This window comes from Bos taurus, chromosome 7 (assembly GCF_002263795.3).
Source record: "Bos taurus isolate L1 Dominette 01449 registration number 42190680 breed Hereford chromosome 7, ARS-UCD2.0, whole genome shotgun sequence".
Taxonomy (NCBI): domain Eukaryota; kingdom Metazoa; phylum Chordata; class Mammalia; order Artiodactyla; family Bovidae; genus Bos; species Bos taurus.
In genome coordinates this window covers 40842745-40860503 of record NC_037334.1, presented here as the reverse complement: position 1 = coordinate 40860503, position 17759 = coordinate 40842745, and the positions used below count along the sequence as shown (strand labels likewise).

Genomic DNA, 17759 nt, shown 5'->3' with positions numbered 1-17759 from the left:
AAGGAAGGACAACTCACCCCAATATTCTTGCCTGGGAAATCTCAAGAACAGAGGAGACTGGCAAGCTACAGTCCACAAAGTCAAAAAACAGTCAGACACCACTTAGTGACTAAACAACAACAACAAGATACCACCCCTTAATACTACTACTACTACTACTAATTCACTTCAGTCGTGTCCGACTCTGTGACCTCATAGACAGCAGCCCACCAGGCTCTGCCGTCCCTGGGATTCACCAGGCAAGAACACTGGAGTGGGTTGCCATTTCCTTCTCCAATGCATGAAAGTGAAAATGAAAGGGAAGTCACTCAGTTGTGTCCAACCCTCAGCAACCTCATGGACTGCAGCCTTCCGGGCTCCTCCATCCATGGGATTTTCCAGGCAAGAGTACTGGAGTAGGGTGCCATTGCCTTCTCCTTAGTCTTCCTGTTAGTGGTGATTCCTTTGTTCCTTTCTCTGCTTTTAAAGCACCTGCCACTTTATTAGAACCTAGATGAAGATAACAATGCAAAATACTTTTCAATGGTCACAAAGAGTAGTTTGTTTTGAAAATCTTTAACACATTCTTTCTACTTTTTGGAAAGCAGAAAAGCATCACCAAGAGTCATCAAATTCTACACTTAATTACTAACTAATGAGGATAAAGAGAAAAAAAAAACATGATCATCTACACATGAAAAATTCATCTGCTTCAAAGTCAGGTACTTCAGTCTCTGATGCCTGGCTAAGCACTTGACCCAGAACACAATTTTAAAAGTAAGAGCAGAATGATGAGATGGTAAATGAATTTCCTCTTAAGGTACATTTTCCTTTTCTTTAGTCAATTTACTACTTCCCCTTTCTGAATACAGAAGCATACTAAAGTCTTATTCTCTGGGGAATATCCAAGCTTTTAATTTAGTTACTTTAGCTCTAGCAGGAATGTAAAATTCTTCATAAACAATTGTGGAGATCTGGTTATAAAATTCTGTCCAAAATGTAAGTTCTAAATCCATGTTGCCTGAGGAAATATGGACTGGGTCTAATTCCACTAGAGGCAATATGGATTCTCCGTTATTGAATTTTCCTTTAAACTATCATCTTTGAAAGACTGCATCATACAGAGATCATAAAATATTTAAGATGATAAAGAACAATAAAACTATTAATCTTATAATTTTAAAGTTTTCTTGCACTGTTTAGAAATTTTATTATTTTTAGTCAATATGGGCCTGTTTGCATGCTGTGTACATATATAGATACAAACTTGAAGTAGATAGATGATGTAGAGGAGAAAAAGTCTTCCTCTAATTTCTTTAGGTCTCCAGCTGGGCCTAAAAATTAAACTGACATGAGGCAGACTAACAGGAGAAAAACATACAAATTTTATTTAATTTTTACATGCATATGAGAGCCTTCACTTAAGAAAGAAAACCAGAAGAAGTGACCAGGGCAGGAAGCTTGTATATCTTGTAGACAAAGGCACAATAAGCTTGTAAAACATTGACAAGGCAGAGGGATTGAGCTAGAGCTAATAAATGACAAAGGTGTAACAAGTTTTGTTAACATAGCTTTTTGACCTTAAATTCCTTGTCTCTGGTGATAGGAATTTCTCTCTTCCCTTTCACATAAGAGATTCATCTCCTGCTTTCAGGGAAGAAAGGCAAGTTTTGGGAAGTCAGAACAACCATCCTGCTTCTGCTGTCCTTGAATTCCTTCAGCTTGAGATAGTCAATATACCAAGGCACCATATTTTAGGGTAGTACATCCTGAACCCTATCATTGGACAGATGAAGAGAAGATTCACACTTTCTCAATATAATGTATGTGTCAGCTATAGATTTCCAGAAGAAGGAAACAGTTCTTTTTATCCATTTAATGCTGAACAATAGACAAGCTACAGGCAGAGGGCTTCATGTCATCCCCTCATACTCCTCTGAGAACCACCAGCAGGCTTCCCACCTTCCCATGTTCCAGAAGGTCCAAAGTACCCTCTTCTTGGAAAGAAGAGAAGTCTTATAGAAAACCTCTCTCAAGTAATCAAACGAAGATCGTGGGCTTTGGAGTCTTGCTAGCTACATGTTTGATGACTTAAACCACCCCACTATGAGGTACCATTTCACACCAGTCAGAATGGCTGCGATCCAAAAGTCTACAAGCAATAAATGCTGGAGAGGGTGTGGAGAAAAGGGAACTCTCTTACACTGTTGGTGGGAATGCAAACTAGTACAGCCACTATGGAGAACAGTGTGGAGATTCCTTTAAAAACTGGAAATAGAACTGCCTTATGATCCAGCAATCCCACTGCTGGGCATACACACTGAGGAAACCAGAAGGGAAAGAGACACGTGTACCCCAATGTTCATCGCAGCACTGTTTATAATAGCCAGGACATGGAAGCAACCTAGATGTCCATCAGCAGATGAATGGATAAGAAAGCGGTGGTACATATACACAATGGAGTATTACTCAGCCATTAAAAAGAATACATTTGAATCAGTTCTAATGAGGTGGATGAAACTGGAGCCTATTATACAGAGTGAAGTAAGCCAGAAAGAAAAACACCAATACAGTACACTAACGCATATATATGGAATTTAGAAAGATGCTAACAATAACCCTGTGTACAAGACAGCAAAAGAGACACTGATGATAGAACAGTATTATGGACTCTGTTGCAGAGGGAGAGGGTGGGAAGATTTGGGAGAATGACATTGAAACATGTATAATATCATGTATGAAACGAGTTGCCAGTCCAGGTTTGATGCACGATACTGGATGCTTGGGGCTAGTGCACTGGGACGACCCAGAGGGATGGTATGGGGAGGGAGGAGGGAGGAGGGTTCAGGATGAGGAACACATGTATACCTGTGGCGGATTCATTTTGATATTTGGCAAAACTAATACAATTTGTAAAGTTTAAAAATAAAATAAAATTAAAAAAAAAAAAAACCACCCCTTCTAACTGAGAGACTGAAACCCTTGCAGTCTTAATTTCAAAACATATAAAAATGGGGATAACAATATCTCCTTTGTGGTATCATTGTAATGATTTAGCTCAACTATACAATATTTCAGCACTTGTTCAGTTGCTTGTTAAATGTTATCTCCCTTTCCCCTCAATGCCATTGGATTAGAGTGTCTGAGAGTGAAAGCTGGAAAATCTTTGGCACAAGTCTCATGGCTCTTTCATTCCATGAATGACCACACAGAGGCATGGGGTAATGGCTGAGTCTGGAGAATAAAAAAGTGTTATCAGAGACAAAGGAAAGGGGAAGAGCTGAGTCTGATTCTTATCATTTCTGTTTCCTCTGTCTGGCAGATTTGATGGGGATTTATTTGACAGTTACGGGAGGAAGTTGGGAAGTACCACCTCGCCTAAGATTCGTCACTGTTCTCTGTTTCTGTGTCTCCTTCATCTCCAAATATGTGCAGCATATCCCAAGAGTCTCTAATAATGGAGAGGTCCCCAGGAGAGGCCAGGAAGAGACTTATATGTCATTCAGGGGAATAATTTTTTCCTTCTCTCATGTCACATTTATGATCTAAATGACTGACAAACACCAAAGTGAAGTGCATTTATTTTCACCAAACCTCTTTTTTTTCCATTTTGGTTGTCCTGCTGAATTTTAGCTCTTCATTTCCTTTTAATTCATCTATTTTTTAGAACTTCTTAACTTTGTCCATTTTTCTCCATTTCACCTTACACACTGAGGACAGACAATTCTCTTAACATATAAGCCACATTACATCTTTATCCACTCATGTTCATTGCATTATCACTTCCTGGATGCCTTTGAAGACTTTTTAATCATCAAATGCCAAATCTCATTTTCAAATTCTTCTCCTATAGGGATTATCCTTGAGCAATATGCTCTAACTTTTGACAACTGTACTTCCTGAAACACCATGTACTTCAAACTCTTATATGTTTTCACACATTGTCCCTTTAGTTTGCAATCTTTTCCACTTTGTTCAGCCTGCCTAACATTTGCAGAACAATCCAAGCTGCAATTATTCAAACATGCCCTACGTCCCTGCCAGTTCAAATTAGAATTCCATTCATCCCTTCCTGTTGTTTCTATAGCACACTATTTGGGCTTCTATGAAGAATACGTTAACATCTGCCCTGTCTGGAAAAAAAAAAAGGTTGTTGTGGTATAGTGGAAATGACACATGACTTGATATCAGAAATTACTGATATATCCTGGTAAACATTTCACAACATATACATGTGTTAAATCATCATTTGTACACTGTAGTTTCATCATTTTATAGCAGAAGTGACCTTGAAAATCTTTTATCATCTCTCAGCTATATAATTTCTAATTTTTTAAAGTATAGAACAGCCATTAGGTACAGTATTTGTTCAAGGGGTTTATCAACTTTTTAATCGGCACCCACTGTAGTCCCTCTTCTATGTTATTATTTTCTTAAGGCCAAGAGTGCTATCTCATATAGGCTTCCCATAAAGTCTGACTGACCTTAAAAGAGGGAAACACTTTTCGTCATGGCATACATGAATTCAACTCTTTGAGCACAACTGTTTCACTTCACCTTCATCACCACAGAAGACATACCAATGGCCAACAGCTGCCTGGAAATGTTCAACATCACTAGTTGTCAGTGAAGTGCAGATCAAAATCACAGTGAGTTATATCATCTCACACCTATTAAAATGGCATGGCTGTTATAAAAAATATATTGTGTGTGTGTGTATGTTGTTTTATAGCTGAGTCATATCTGAGTCTTTGTGACCCCATGGACTGTAGCCCTCCAGGCTTCTCAGTCTGTGGGGATTCTTCAGGCAAGAATACTGGAGTAGGCTGTCATGCCCTCCTCCAGGGGATCTTTCCAATCCAAGGATCAAACCAGGTCTCTCGCAATGCAGGCAAATTCTTAACCCTCTGAACCACCACGGAAGCCCAAGAATATTGGAATGGGTAGCCTGTCCCTTCTCCAGTGGATTGTCCCAACCCAGGAATTGAACTGGGGTCTCCTGCATTGCAGGTGGATTTGTTACCAGCTGAGCTACCAGGGAAGCCAATATATATATACATATACATATACATATACATATATATATATATATATATATATATATATATATATATGGTGTGGAGAAATTAGAAACTTTGTGCATTGCTGGTATGTAGGCAAATTATGCACGCACTATGGAAAACAGTATGATGACTTCTCAAAAAATTAAAAACAAACTAGTTATTTCTGAGTATACATATATTCTTTTACTTCTGAATATATGTCCAAAGAAATCAAAATCAGGGTCTCAAAGAGATATCTGCCTTCCCATGTTTACTGCAGCATTATTCACAATAAATAAGATATGGAAACAACACAAACCCATTCACAGATGAATAAAGAAAATGTGGCATGTAGCATATACATACTATCTAAAATTATTTAGCCATAGAAAGAAAGTATTCTACCTTTTACAACAACATGGATGAATCTTGAGTATATTATGCTTAAGTAAAATAATCCAGTCACAGAAGAACGAATACTGCACGACTTCAATTATATGTGAAACTGAAAATAATTGTAGCATGGAAGCATATAAACTACCATATGTCAAATAGATAGCAAATGAAAATTTGCTTTATGACTCAAGGCTCTATCTGGGGCTCTGTAACAACCTAGAGGGGTGGGAAAGGACGGGAGGTAGGAGAGTGGTTCAAGAAGGAGGGGGCATATGTACACCTATGGCTACTTCATTTATGGCAGATATCAAACCAATATTGTGAAGCAATTATTCTTCAATGAAAACTAAGTAAGTTTTAATTTTTTTTAAAAAAGAAAATAGTTGAACTCATAGAAGCAGAAAGTAGAGTGGTTGTTGCAAAGGGCTGGGGAGAAAGGGAAAGGGAGAATTGCTGCTCAATAATATCATGTTTCTGTTATACCATATAAATTAGTTCCAGAATATGCAGCACAACATAGTTCCTATAGTTAATAATAAGTTATTGTGCATGTTAAAATATATTAAGATCTCATGTTAAGTGTTCTTAACTCAGACACAAAACACATACACACAGACAAAACAAAGAAACTGGAGGTGATGGTTCAGTCAGTTCAGTCTCTCAGTTGTGTCCAACTTTTTGTGACCCATGGACTGTAGAATGCCAGGCCTCCCTGTCCATCACTAATTGCTGCAGCTTGCTCAAACTCATGTCCATTGAGTCAGTGATGCCATCCAACCATCTCATCCTCTGTTATCCCCTTCTCCTCCTGCCTTCAGTCTTTTTTTTTTTCTTTTTTTATTTATTTTTTTTTTACTTTACAATATTGTATTGGTTTTGCCATACATCAACATGCATCCGCCATGGGTGTACACGTGTTCCCCATCCTGAACCCCCCTCCCACCTCCCTCCCCATACCATCCCTCTGGGTCATCCCAGTGCACCAGCCCCAAGCTTCCTGTATCCTGCATTGAACCTGGACTGGCGATTCATTTCTTATATGATATTATACATGTTTTAATGCCATTCTCCCAAATCATCCCCCACTCCCTCTCCCACAGAGTCCAAAAGACTGTTCTATACATCTGTGTCTCTTTTGCTGTCTCGCATACATCAGGGTCTTTTCAAATGAGTCAGTTCTCTGCATCAGTTGGGCAAAGTATTGGAGTTTCAGCTTCAGCATCAGTCCTTCCAGTCAATCAATATTCAGGACTGATTTCCTTTAGGATTGACTGATTGGATCTCCTTGCAGTCCAAGGGACTGTCAAGAGTCTTCTCCAACACCACAGTTCAAAAACATCGATTCTCCAACTCTAACATCCATACATGACTACTGGAAAAACCTTAGCTTTGACTAGGCGGACCTTTGTTGGCAAGGTAATGTCTCTTCTTCTTAATATGCTGTCGACGTTGTTCATAATTTTTCTTCCAAGGGGCAAGCGTCTTTTAATTTCATGGCTGCAGTCACCATCTGCAGTGATTTTGGAGCCCAAAAAACTAGTCTCTCATTGTTTCCATTGTTTCCCCATCAGTTTGTCACGAAGTGATGGGACCAGATGCCATGATCTTCGTTTTCTGAAGGTTGAGTTTTAAGCCAGCTTTTTCACTCTCCTCTATTTCACTCTTAATTTCTCCACTAATTAAGATATTAGTACCTTAACTGTGGTGATGATATCACAGAAGTGTAAATATGTATCAATTTTAAAATACATACTTTAAATATATGAATTTTGCATAACAACTATATCTCAATAACACTTAGAGAAAAAAACCCAGGACAAGCAGTTATAAAATGTGGAGTGGCCAAGAGGTAACCCTATTAACCTCATGTCCTCTGCCCTCCTCATCCCATTACACACCATACTCTGACTCTCCTTGGGGCCTTTACACATGGTCTCTCTGTCTGGAAGCTAATCCCACAGATTTTTGCCTATTCTGCTTATTCCCAAATACCCATGTCACTCTAATATTAGCTCTCCATGACATCATACCCCTCCCTTTGCTATATTTCATTCATAGTGGTTATAACTCCCTGAAGTGCACAATTTGTATCACTGTAACCCATTTCTCCTGCTAGAACAAGTTCCATGAGGTAGAATTTTTTTTTCCATCTTGTTCTCAATCATATCAGCAGTACATTGAATGGGGTTCGTTGTGAACTAAATAATTTCTATAAGTAATTCACTGAGGCAAAATGCACTGTAACTCAAGAATCTGAAAATAAAGTTGATTTCAGTACTAATGGAATTAAATAATAGGTATCATTCATTAATCAGCTACTATGTTCCTGCTAAAAAGAGTTGGACACAACTGAGAGACTAAACTGAACTGATGTTCCTGCTAACATATATGAAAAGTGAAAGTTGCTCAGTCATGTCCGACTCTTTGAGACCCCATGAACTGTACAGTCCATGGAATTCTCCAGGAAAGAATAATGGAGCGGGTAGCCTTTCACTTCTCCATGGGATCTTCCCAGCCCAGGGATTGAACCCAGGTCTCTTGCGTTGCAGGTGAATTCTTTACCAGCTGATCCACAAGGGAAGTCCAAGAATACTGGAGTGGGTAGCCTATCCCTTTTCCAGGGGATCTTCCCCACCCAGGAATCAAAACTGGAGTTTCCTGCATTGCAGGCAGATTCTTTACCAACTGAGCTATCAGGGAAGCCCACTAACACATATACATTGTTTCATTTTATTGTCACAACTAAATCTAGTTGTGACTAAAACTAAATCTGGCAATATTATTACCCTCACAGTGCACATACAGTTATGCAATCATAGAAACCAAGGAGCTTATCCAGGATCACAAGAAAAACAGGACAATTATCAAATATAAGCTTAATCTAGCTTCATGATTTTTCAGGTGAATTATTTATTAGAAATTATTCTTTCCTCCTTTATCCAGTTGTATGAACTGCAAACAGTGCTGCTAACCTGCCTTCTGAAGTTCACCAAGGCAAAGAATACTCTAGACAGAAATTACCCGTATTTTACTTACTGGAAATAAAATAATCTCCCATCACCAATTTATAAATGTATTCAAAAATCCAACACTTTTATATATAATATTGCATTTTTCCAATGAAACCATACATAAGGATAAAAATAACCACTTGGTATGGAAAAATAATGAGATAATCTTATGAACTTCTGAATGGTGTATAGAGCAGAGAGCAAGCCTGAGATAATTATTAGTCCCTACTATAAATGAAAGTTGAATACTTCACTCAGTCCTGTGAGTTCCTTGAGTACTATAGAATCTGGTTGCCTTGAAGTTTGTGGGCATTCAGGAGGACCTAGAATATTCTCTTACTGTGGAGGCATCATTCACAGATGACAACCATGAGAAATCCTAAGACAACATTTGTCTACTTCCTCTTCACATCTTCCTGGACTTTGGCACCCCACTCCAGTACTCTTGCCTGGAAAATCCTATGGACGGAGGAGCCTAGTGGGCTGCAGTCCAAGGGGTCACTGAGAGTTGGACATGACCAAGTGACTTCCTACTTTCACTTTACACTTTCATGCATTGGAGAAGGAAATGGCAACCCACTCCAGTGATCTTGCCTGGAGAATCCCAGGGAAGGGGGAGCCTGGTGGGCTGCCGTCTATGGGGTCTCACAGAGTCGAATACGACTGAAGCGACTTAGCAGCAGCAGTAGCAGCAGAAATCTAGCTGATAGGCTTCTCCAGAAGATGGGACTAGGATCCTAAGCAGAGAGCAATGGCTGGAGAGTAGAATATGTGTGTGTGTGTGTTAATCGCTCAGTTGTGTCTGACTCTTTGCGATCCCATGAAGAGAATAAAAAGGGGGTTTTGCAATGACAAGTGTAAGAAAACCAAGACACTTTCATCTCTCTGAGTCTAACTGGCTTCGTTTACAACATGGTTGAACTGAATCAGCATCTTCATGATGCTTTCATGTTTGTAAAGTAAGCAAAATTAATGGCTGTTTTGAAAGAAACCACCAACCTTATCAGAACATGGTAACAGATAAAATTGGATATTTCAAAAATCAATACAGAAAGGAAGACAGCTAAAAATGGAAAGCTTCCTTTTAAGTCTCAGTAATCTGAAGAGGAAAATTGTACCCTCTGCCCTCCTCCAATGAGTGCACATGCTTCTTCACACTAGCCAGAAAACATTTATTGAGAGCCTTCTTTCTGCAGATTATTAGCAAGAATTTCAGGGATTTTCAGAGTTTAAGAGTACTATCCTCATGGTCAGAGAATACATTATCTAAAAGTCTTACACCCATATAACCATGACAGAGCAAGATGCGTTTAGTGTCATCAGTGTGTATGAACCATTTACAAGTCACTGAATAGTGAAAGAATAATTTCTGGCAAAGACCAGGAAGATGTAATATCTGGCCACAGCACTGTAGAATGAATATTATGTTTTGACAAATAAGAAATGGTTGAAAATGAACCTTGGAGCAAGCATTCTGACAGCCAAGGCACACTTGAACTCAAATGGGCCAAGAGACCAAACTGACAAAATCCATACAACATATTTATGACAGAAAGGGGGAAAAAAGATATATTTAACTAAGTACACATTCTTTAGATTTCTATTTTGTTCTACATTCTAGACAGTTATAGGGGCTGTAAAGATACATTCAAAGTAAAAATTGCTTTGGAGAGACTCCATTAGTAAGTAGAAATTACTTAATTAGAGGCTGGTTGCTAAGCAAGACAGTGAGGCAATGCCCAAAGGGAGAAGAGAACAAGGAGGGAGTGATTAAAACAATATATAGGACTTTAAATTCTAAAACAAATGTTCCACAGTTTAGATGTTAGCTAGTGGGAAATGGATATATTCATTGGAACACAGGAGCAATATGTTGAGTGTTGGAAGGCCAGATCAATCTACCTGTATTACAGATCACATCCAAATGGCCACCAACTACTCTCTGGAAAAGACCCTGATGCCGGGGAAAATTGAAGGCAAGAGGAAAAGAGGGCAACAGAGGATGAGATGGTTGGATGGTTCATCAACTCAATGGATGTGAGTCTGAGCAAACTCCAGGAGACAGTGAAGGACAGGGAAGTCTGACATGCTGCAGTGAATGGGGTCACAAAGAGTCAGACACAACTTAGAGACTGAACAACAACAATCATTAACTATCAGGGAAATACAAATCAATCAAAACCACAATGAGATATCACCTCATTAGTATGGCTATTATCAAGAAAAACAAGAGAAAAAAGAAAAAATAATCTTTATCCATTGATCTATTGCTCAATACTTAGGTTATTTTTATGTCTTGGCTGTTGTAAATAATGCTACAACAAACATAGGAGGATCCTATTTTCATTTCTTTTGCATATGTACCAATAAGCAAGAATGCTAGATCATATGATTGTTGCATTTTTTAATTATTTAAATTGTTTTCCACAGTGACTGAACCACCAGCAGTATACAAGTCTTTCTTTTTCTCTACACCCTTGCCAACTCTTGATATATCTTGTTTGGAAACAATCTAAGACCACAGATGAATGGATAAAAAAGTTGTGTCTTTTAAAGCAATTATATTTCAATAAAGAATAAAATAAAAGTCATTCCAACAACAACAACAAAATGTCTATATATCTTAGGCAAAGAAAAAATTATTTACCTATAAGAGGGAAGTGTTTGATGAGGATAGGGATAAAAAATCACCCACAGTGTGGAGAAAAGGGAACCCTCTTACACTGTTGGTGGGAATGCAAACTAGTACAGCCACTATGGAGAACAGTGTGGAGATTCTTTAAAAAACTGGAAATAGAACTGCCTTATGATCCAGAATCCCACTGCTGGGCATACACACTGAGGAAACCAGAAGGGAAAGAGACACGTGTACCCCAATGTTCATCACAGCACTGTTTATAATAGCCAGGACATGGAAGCAACCTAGATGTCCATCAGCAGATGAATGGATAAGAAAGCTATGGTGCATATACACAATGGAGTATTACTCAGCCATTAAAAAGAATACATTTGAATCAGTTCTAATGAGGTGGATGAAACTGGAGCCTATTATACAGAGTGAAGTAAGCCAGAAGGAAAAACACCAATACAGTATACTAACGCATATATATGGAATTTAGAAAGATGCTAACAATAACCCTGTATACGAGACAGCAAAAGAGACACTGATGTATAGAACAGTCTTATGGACTCTGTGGGAGAGGAAGAGGGTGGGAAGATCTGGGAGAATGACATTGAAACATGTATAATATCATGTATGAAACGAGTCACCAGTCCAGGTTCGATGCACGATACTGGATGCTTGGGGCAGGTGTACTGGGACGACCCAGAGGGATGGTATGGGAAGGGAGAAGGGAGGAGGGTTCAGGATGAGGAACACATGTATACCTGTGGCAGATTCATTTCAATATTTGGCAAAACCAATACAATATTGTAAAGTTTAAAAATAAAATTTTTAAAAAACTCATAAAAAATAATAAATAAAATGAAAACAAACAAAAAAATCACCCACAAAAGGCACTACTTAAATTAAAAACACTTGAGTGAATTATTTTGCTTCCACAATTTGTAAAAACCTGAGTGTTTATTTTCACACTGATCCCATGAAGTCAATGAATGGCAAGATAAGCCCTCTACCCAGATGAAGAAAGAGTTGTAGGAAGATTCAAGTGATCACAGACCCAGGTTGCTGGATAAGACAGGATGCACAGTTAAATTTGAATTTCAGATAAACAACTTTTTCAGTTTAAGAATGACCCATGCACAGAGCATGATCTGTGCAATAGTGCTCCAGATATTGCACGAGGGATACTTATACTGAAAAAAAAATGCATGTATTTATGTGAAATTCGGATCTAACTGGCATCTTGTATTTTTATTTTCTAAATCTGGAAACCTACCACAATTCCAAAGTAAGCCAAGAGAAAGTGGATTGGAAGGTTCCTGTATGTTCTTAGGAGATGCTGTCCTTAAGTTCAACCTTCTTAAAGCACAACTGATCCACCATTCCAAATGCACACACCCCACCTCCCTCTCCCTGTCTCTTCTCCCAGGAAGGGCTGTGCCCAGAGTCAGGACTCACCTGATTTCTCTCATGAGATTATTTCCCATCCTCTCACTGTGACTCTGTTTCTCAGATCCTGAGTTTAATTCCACTTGGGGTGTCTTGACCAAAGTAACAGTGGCCACAAAACGGGACAGGATGTTACATCTGACCACTGATTCATACTTTCACCAATGACAAGTTGCCAGAGGATGGGCATAGGCATGGTAGAGAAGGCAGGGGAGGGGAAAAGGAAGAGATATGAGTGTGAGAGTGTGTGTGTGTGTGTGTGTGTGTGTGTGTGTGTGTGTGTGTGGTGTGGTGTGGAAAAATCAGGCTGAAACATGAAAGAATAAATCTAACACTCTGGGTTCATTTTACTTTCAAGAAAATTTCAGGATTTCAGAGTCAGATAGGGCAGGGACTATCCCTATTTCTCACAAATTTTAGATTTCAATATTCTTAATATTTTGTCCTCTTCCAAACACACAAAAAGAAACCCTCCTATAAGGAAAAGAAATAAAGTTAAAAACAGAACAAACGTCTGTTTGTTCTTCCATTGATAAAAATAAAATTAAATGTAAATGCCTTTCCTTAGTGATCTGATACTTCAGAAGACAAGACTGCAGAGAAAGAGTAAGAAAAATAGAAAATACTGGACATTATTCAAGATAAGTAAAAAGAAATTTTTCCTCCTGTTGTTTTTTCAAGACTAACATTACAAGGGGGAAGGTGAAAGGGCCGAACATACAATCTCCACCATCTGGCCCCCCACTTCCTCCCCTACATCACCCATCAGAGCCACAAAGCACAAGCTGGCCACAGTGATAATTTCAAGGCAGCAATGAGCTGACTGCTGACTCTGAGCCATTGTTGCTGGGAGAGTGAAACAGTTTTTTTGTTATAGTTCTCACGCAATAGAGTAGAGAACAAGTAGCCACTTTTCTTCAGTTCTCATCCAACATGAAATTGATCTGCTGAATTCAGAAACTATACACTCATATGTTCCAATTCTTTTTTTCTGAAAGTACCAGGACTGAGGATGTTTTAACTTAGCCATCGGCAGAGCTCAGGAAGTATCAGGCCCTGTATGTGCGTGCAAAGTCGCTTCAGTTGTGTCTGATTCTTTGTGACCCTGTGGACTATAGCCCATCAGGCTTCTCTGTCCATGGGATTCTCCAGGCAAGGATACTGGAGTGGGTTGCCATTTCCTCCTCCAGGGGATCTTCCCAATCCTGGGATCGAGCCCATGTCTCCTGTGGCTCCTGCATTGTAGGCAGATCCTGCATTGAGTCACTGGGAAAGCCCAAATTCTGGTTCAGAAATTTCTAAATTCTAGTTTATGTTTCAGTCACAATTGTGATAAAAATATATCTGCAATAAGATTGTCACACATCCCATTCTGCATTTATGGTTTACCCAACTCATATTTGAGAACACGTGTACTAAAGCCCTGCTTCCCAAACTTTCACATCTATAATAATCATCTGATGATCTTGTAAATGCAGATTCTGATTGTCAAGCTGGGGTCAACAATCTGCCTTTCTAACAAACTCTTGGGTAGATGCCACTCGTGCTGATCCTTTAAGGAATACAGTGCTAGACCAGGGATTCTCAAAGCATGGTTCCAGACCAAGAGCATCCATGTCACCTGAGAACTTGTTAGAGATACATATTTTGGGGCCCCAGCTCACACCTGCTGAATCAGAGACTCTTGGGATGTGTTCCTCCTACTGCCTGCTGAGATTTGAGAACCAGTGCCATAAACCATTTATTACTCACAAATAAACTCATCAGTCCCTAAATGCTTGAGTAGGTCCCCACTGGGAACCCGACACTCAGTGATGAAGATGTAGTAACACCCAAGGTCTCCAATTTCTTCAGCCTCTTTAAGGTCCCCTCTGCTCACACTAGCATGAGTCTATCAGGAAAAAGATAAGGATTTAAAGGGTAAAGAATCCACCTGCAATGTAGGAGACACAGAAGATGCAGGTTCAATTGAATTCTAGCTATTGTAATCCCCGTCCCTGGGATTCTCCAGGCAAGAATACTGGAGTGGGCTGCCATTTCCTTCTCCATATATGCATTAGAATACAATATTTATCTTTCTCTTTCTGACTCATTTCACTCTGTATAATAGGTTCAAGGTTCATCTACCTTATCAGAACTGACTCAAATGCATTCCTTTTATGGCTGAGTAATATTCTATTGTGTATATGAACCACAACTTCGGTATCCATTCATTTGTCGATGGACATCTAGGTTGCTTCCATATTCTAGCTATTGTAAATAGCGCTGCAATGAAACACTGGTTTCGTCAGGGTATATACCTAGGGGTGGGATTGCTGAATCATATGGTGGTTTTATTCCTAGTTTTTTTAAGGACTCTCCATACCATCTTCCATAGTGGCTATATCAATTTACATTCCCACCAACAGTGCAAAAGTGTTCCCTTTTATCCACACCCCCTCCAGCATTTACTGTTTGTAGACTTTTTGGTGATGGCCATTCTGACTGGTTTGAGGTGATATCTCATTGTGGTTTTGATTTGCATTTCTCTAATAATGAGTGATGTTGAGCATCTTTTCATTTGTTTGTTAGCCATCTGTATGTCTTCTTTGGAGAAAAGTCTCTTTAGGTCTTTTCCCCACTTTTCGATTGGGTTGCTTGTTTTTCTAGCATTGAGTTGTATGAGCTACTTGTGTATTTTGGAAATTAATCCTTTGTCAGTTGTTTCATTTGCTATTACTTTCTCCCATTCTAAAGGTTGTCTTTTCACCTTGTTTATAGTTTCCTTTGCTGTGCAAAAGCTTTTAAGTTTAATCAGGTCCCACTTGTTTACTTTTATTTTTATTTCCTTTACTCTAGGAGGTGGATCATAGAAGACCTTGCTCTGATTTATGTCATTGAGTGTTCTGCCTATATTTTCCTCTAAGAGTTTTATAGTTTCTGGTCTTACATTTAGGTCTTTAATCCATTTTGAGTTTATCTTTGTGTATGGTGTTAGGAAGTGTTCTAATTTCATTCTTTTACATGTAGCTGTCCAGTTTTCCCAGCACCATTTATTGAAGAAGCTATCATTGCCCCATTGTATATTCTTGCCTCCTTTGTCAAAAATAAGGTACCTATAGGTGCATGGATTTATTTCTGAGTTTTCTATCTTATTCCATTGGTCTATACTTGTGTTTTTGTGCCCATACCATACTGTCTTGATGACTAGCTTTGTAGTATAATTTGAAGTCAGGAAGGTTGATTCCTCCACCTGGATTCTTCTTTCTGAAGACTGCTTTGGCTGCTCGTGTATTTGTATTTACATATGTATTTTGAAATTTTTGTTCTAGCTCTGTGAAAAATTTCATTAGTAATTTGATAGGGATTGCATTGACTCTATAGATTGCCTTTGGTAGTATAGTCATTTTCACAATATTGATTCTTCCTACCGAGGAACATGGACTATCTCTCCATCTATTTATGTCATATTTGATTTCTTTCTTCAGTATCTTATAATTTTCTGTGTAAAGTTCTTTTGTAGATGACTGTTATTATATTTTCATAATATCACCACTAATGATACAAAGTACCCCATTATATAATCATGTAATGATTGTTTTTTGGTCTTCTCTCTCTCTCTCTCGGTTACTTCAGTATTTCTATTATAACAATGCTACAATTAGCTAAAAAATTAGCATGTTTTACATAAATAAATCTTTACATTATTGATAATGTTTGTTTAAAATTTCTAATTTTAACTGGAAATTTCCCTCCACAAAAATAGTGATATTTGTAACATTAAATTACATCAGCCATCCGTGTGGGAGATTTGTTATCAGTTACTTCCGTAAAGCTTGGAGCTAGACCACGCATGTGAGGTGAAAGAAGATTCTTATCTGTTAACAGCTAGTCTCTGCTTATTTGTAGATAATACTGGAACCAAAATGGATTCTTACCCAAGCCCTGGGCAAGGAAACTGACTCTCAAATCTAACTCAATTACTTTATGTGGAAGGACAGACCAATAAGATAAAAATTTACTACTGGAAAAGTTAACAGGTCAACAAACCAGATACTTGGTTTAAAATGTCTTTAATGTCATTACTTGACTAGATTTAAATTTTGTTATATTTATTATATGGAACAAAGTTATCTCAAGTTTGAGAAAAGGTAAAATAATGATTGTATAGGAAATCACAGTATGCCACTTTGGTGTAATGAAGACATTTTATAATCAATAAATGCAGGAAAAAGCTTTCTTTGAGCTCCCCTTATCTACTTAAACACAAAGAAAGAATTTCTTCAAAGAAAGAATTCAATTGTAGTAAATCCCTTCCCTGGGAGTTTTATCACAGGGAAGATTGAATCATCACAGGAAAGGAGATAGGAAGTCACCATCACATTCAAACAGATATCATCATCATCTACCATACCCCCCATTATTCTCCTAAGAACCTAAAATTCATTTGCTGTCTGGTAAGTCTATACCCCAACCAGTAATGCTGAAGAAGCTGAAGTTGAATGGTTCTATGAAGATCTCCAAAGACGGAGAAGCTCTATAGAGTCAGCAAAACCAAGACTGGGAGCTGACTGTGGCTCAGATCATGAACTCCTTATTGCCAAATTCAGAATCAAACTGAAGAAAGTAGGGAAAACCACTAGACCATTCATGTATGACCTAAATCAAATCCCTTATGATTATACAGTGGAAGTGAGAAATAGATTTAAGGGACTAGATCTGATAGACAGAGTGCCTGATGAACTATGGATGGAAGTTTGTGATATTGTACAGGAGACAGAGATCAAGACCATCCCCATGGAAAGGAAATGCAAAAAAAGCAAAATGGCTGTCTGGGGAGGCCTTACAAATAGCTGTGAAAAGAAGAGAAGTAAAAAGCAAAGGAGAAAAGGAAAGATATAGGCATCTGAATGCAGAGTTCCAAAGAATAGCAAGGAGAGATAAGAAAGCCTTCCTCAGTGATCAATGCAAAGAAATAGAGGAAAACAACAGAATGGGAAAGACTAGAGATCTCTTCAAGAAAATTAGAGATATCAAGGGGACATTTCATGCAAAGATGGGCTCGATAAAGAACAGAAATGGTATGGACCTAACAGAAGCAGAAGATAATAAGAAGAGGTGGCAAGAATACACAGAAGAACTGTACAAAATAGATCTTCACGACCAATATAATCATGATGGTGTGATCACTCACCTAGAGCCAGACATCCTGTAACGTGAAGTCAAGTAGGCCTTAGAAAGCATCACTACAAACAAAGCTAGTGGAGGTGATGGAATTCC

General features: G+C 38.5%; 1 protein-coding gene across 1 annotated transcript in view; it reads right to left on the bottom strand.

The window, feature by feature from the left end:
• GCSAML (germinal center associated signaling and motility like) overlaps positions 1-12695 on the bottom strand; it is a 56869-nt gene extending 44174 nt beyond the window's left edge. Inside the window, exon 1 of the mRNA XM_010807184.4 lies at positions 12510-12695. Coding sequence (XP_010805486.1) covers positions 12510-12538 — 29 coding nt within the window. The 5' untranslated portion in view covers positions 12539-12695. The remainder of the gene's footprint in view (positions 1-12509) is intronic.
• Positions 12696-17759: the final 5064 nt, after the last annotated feature.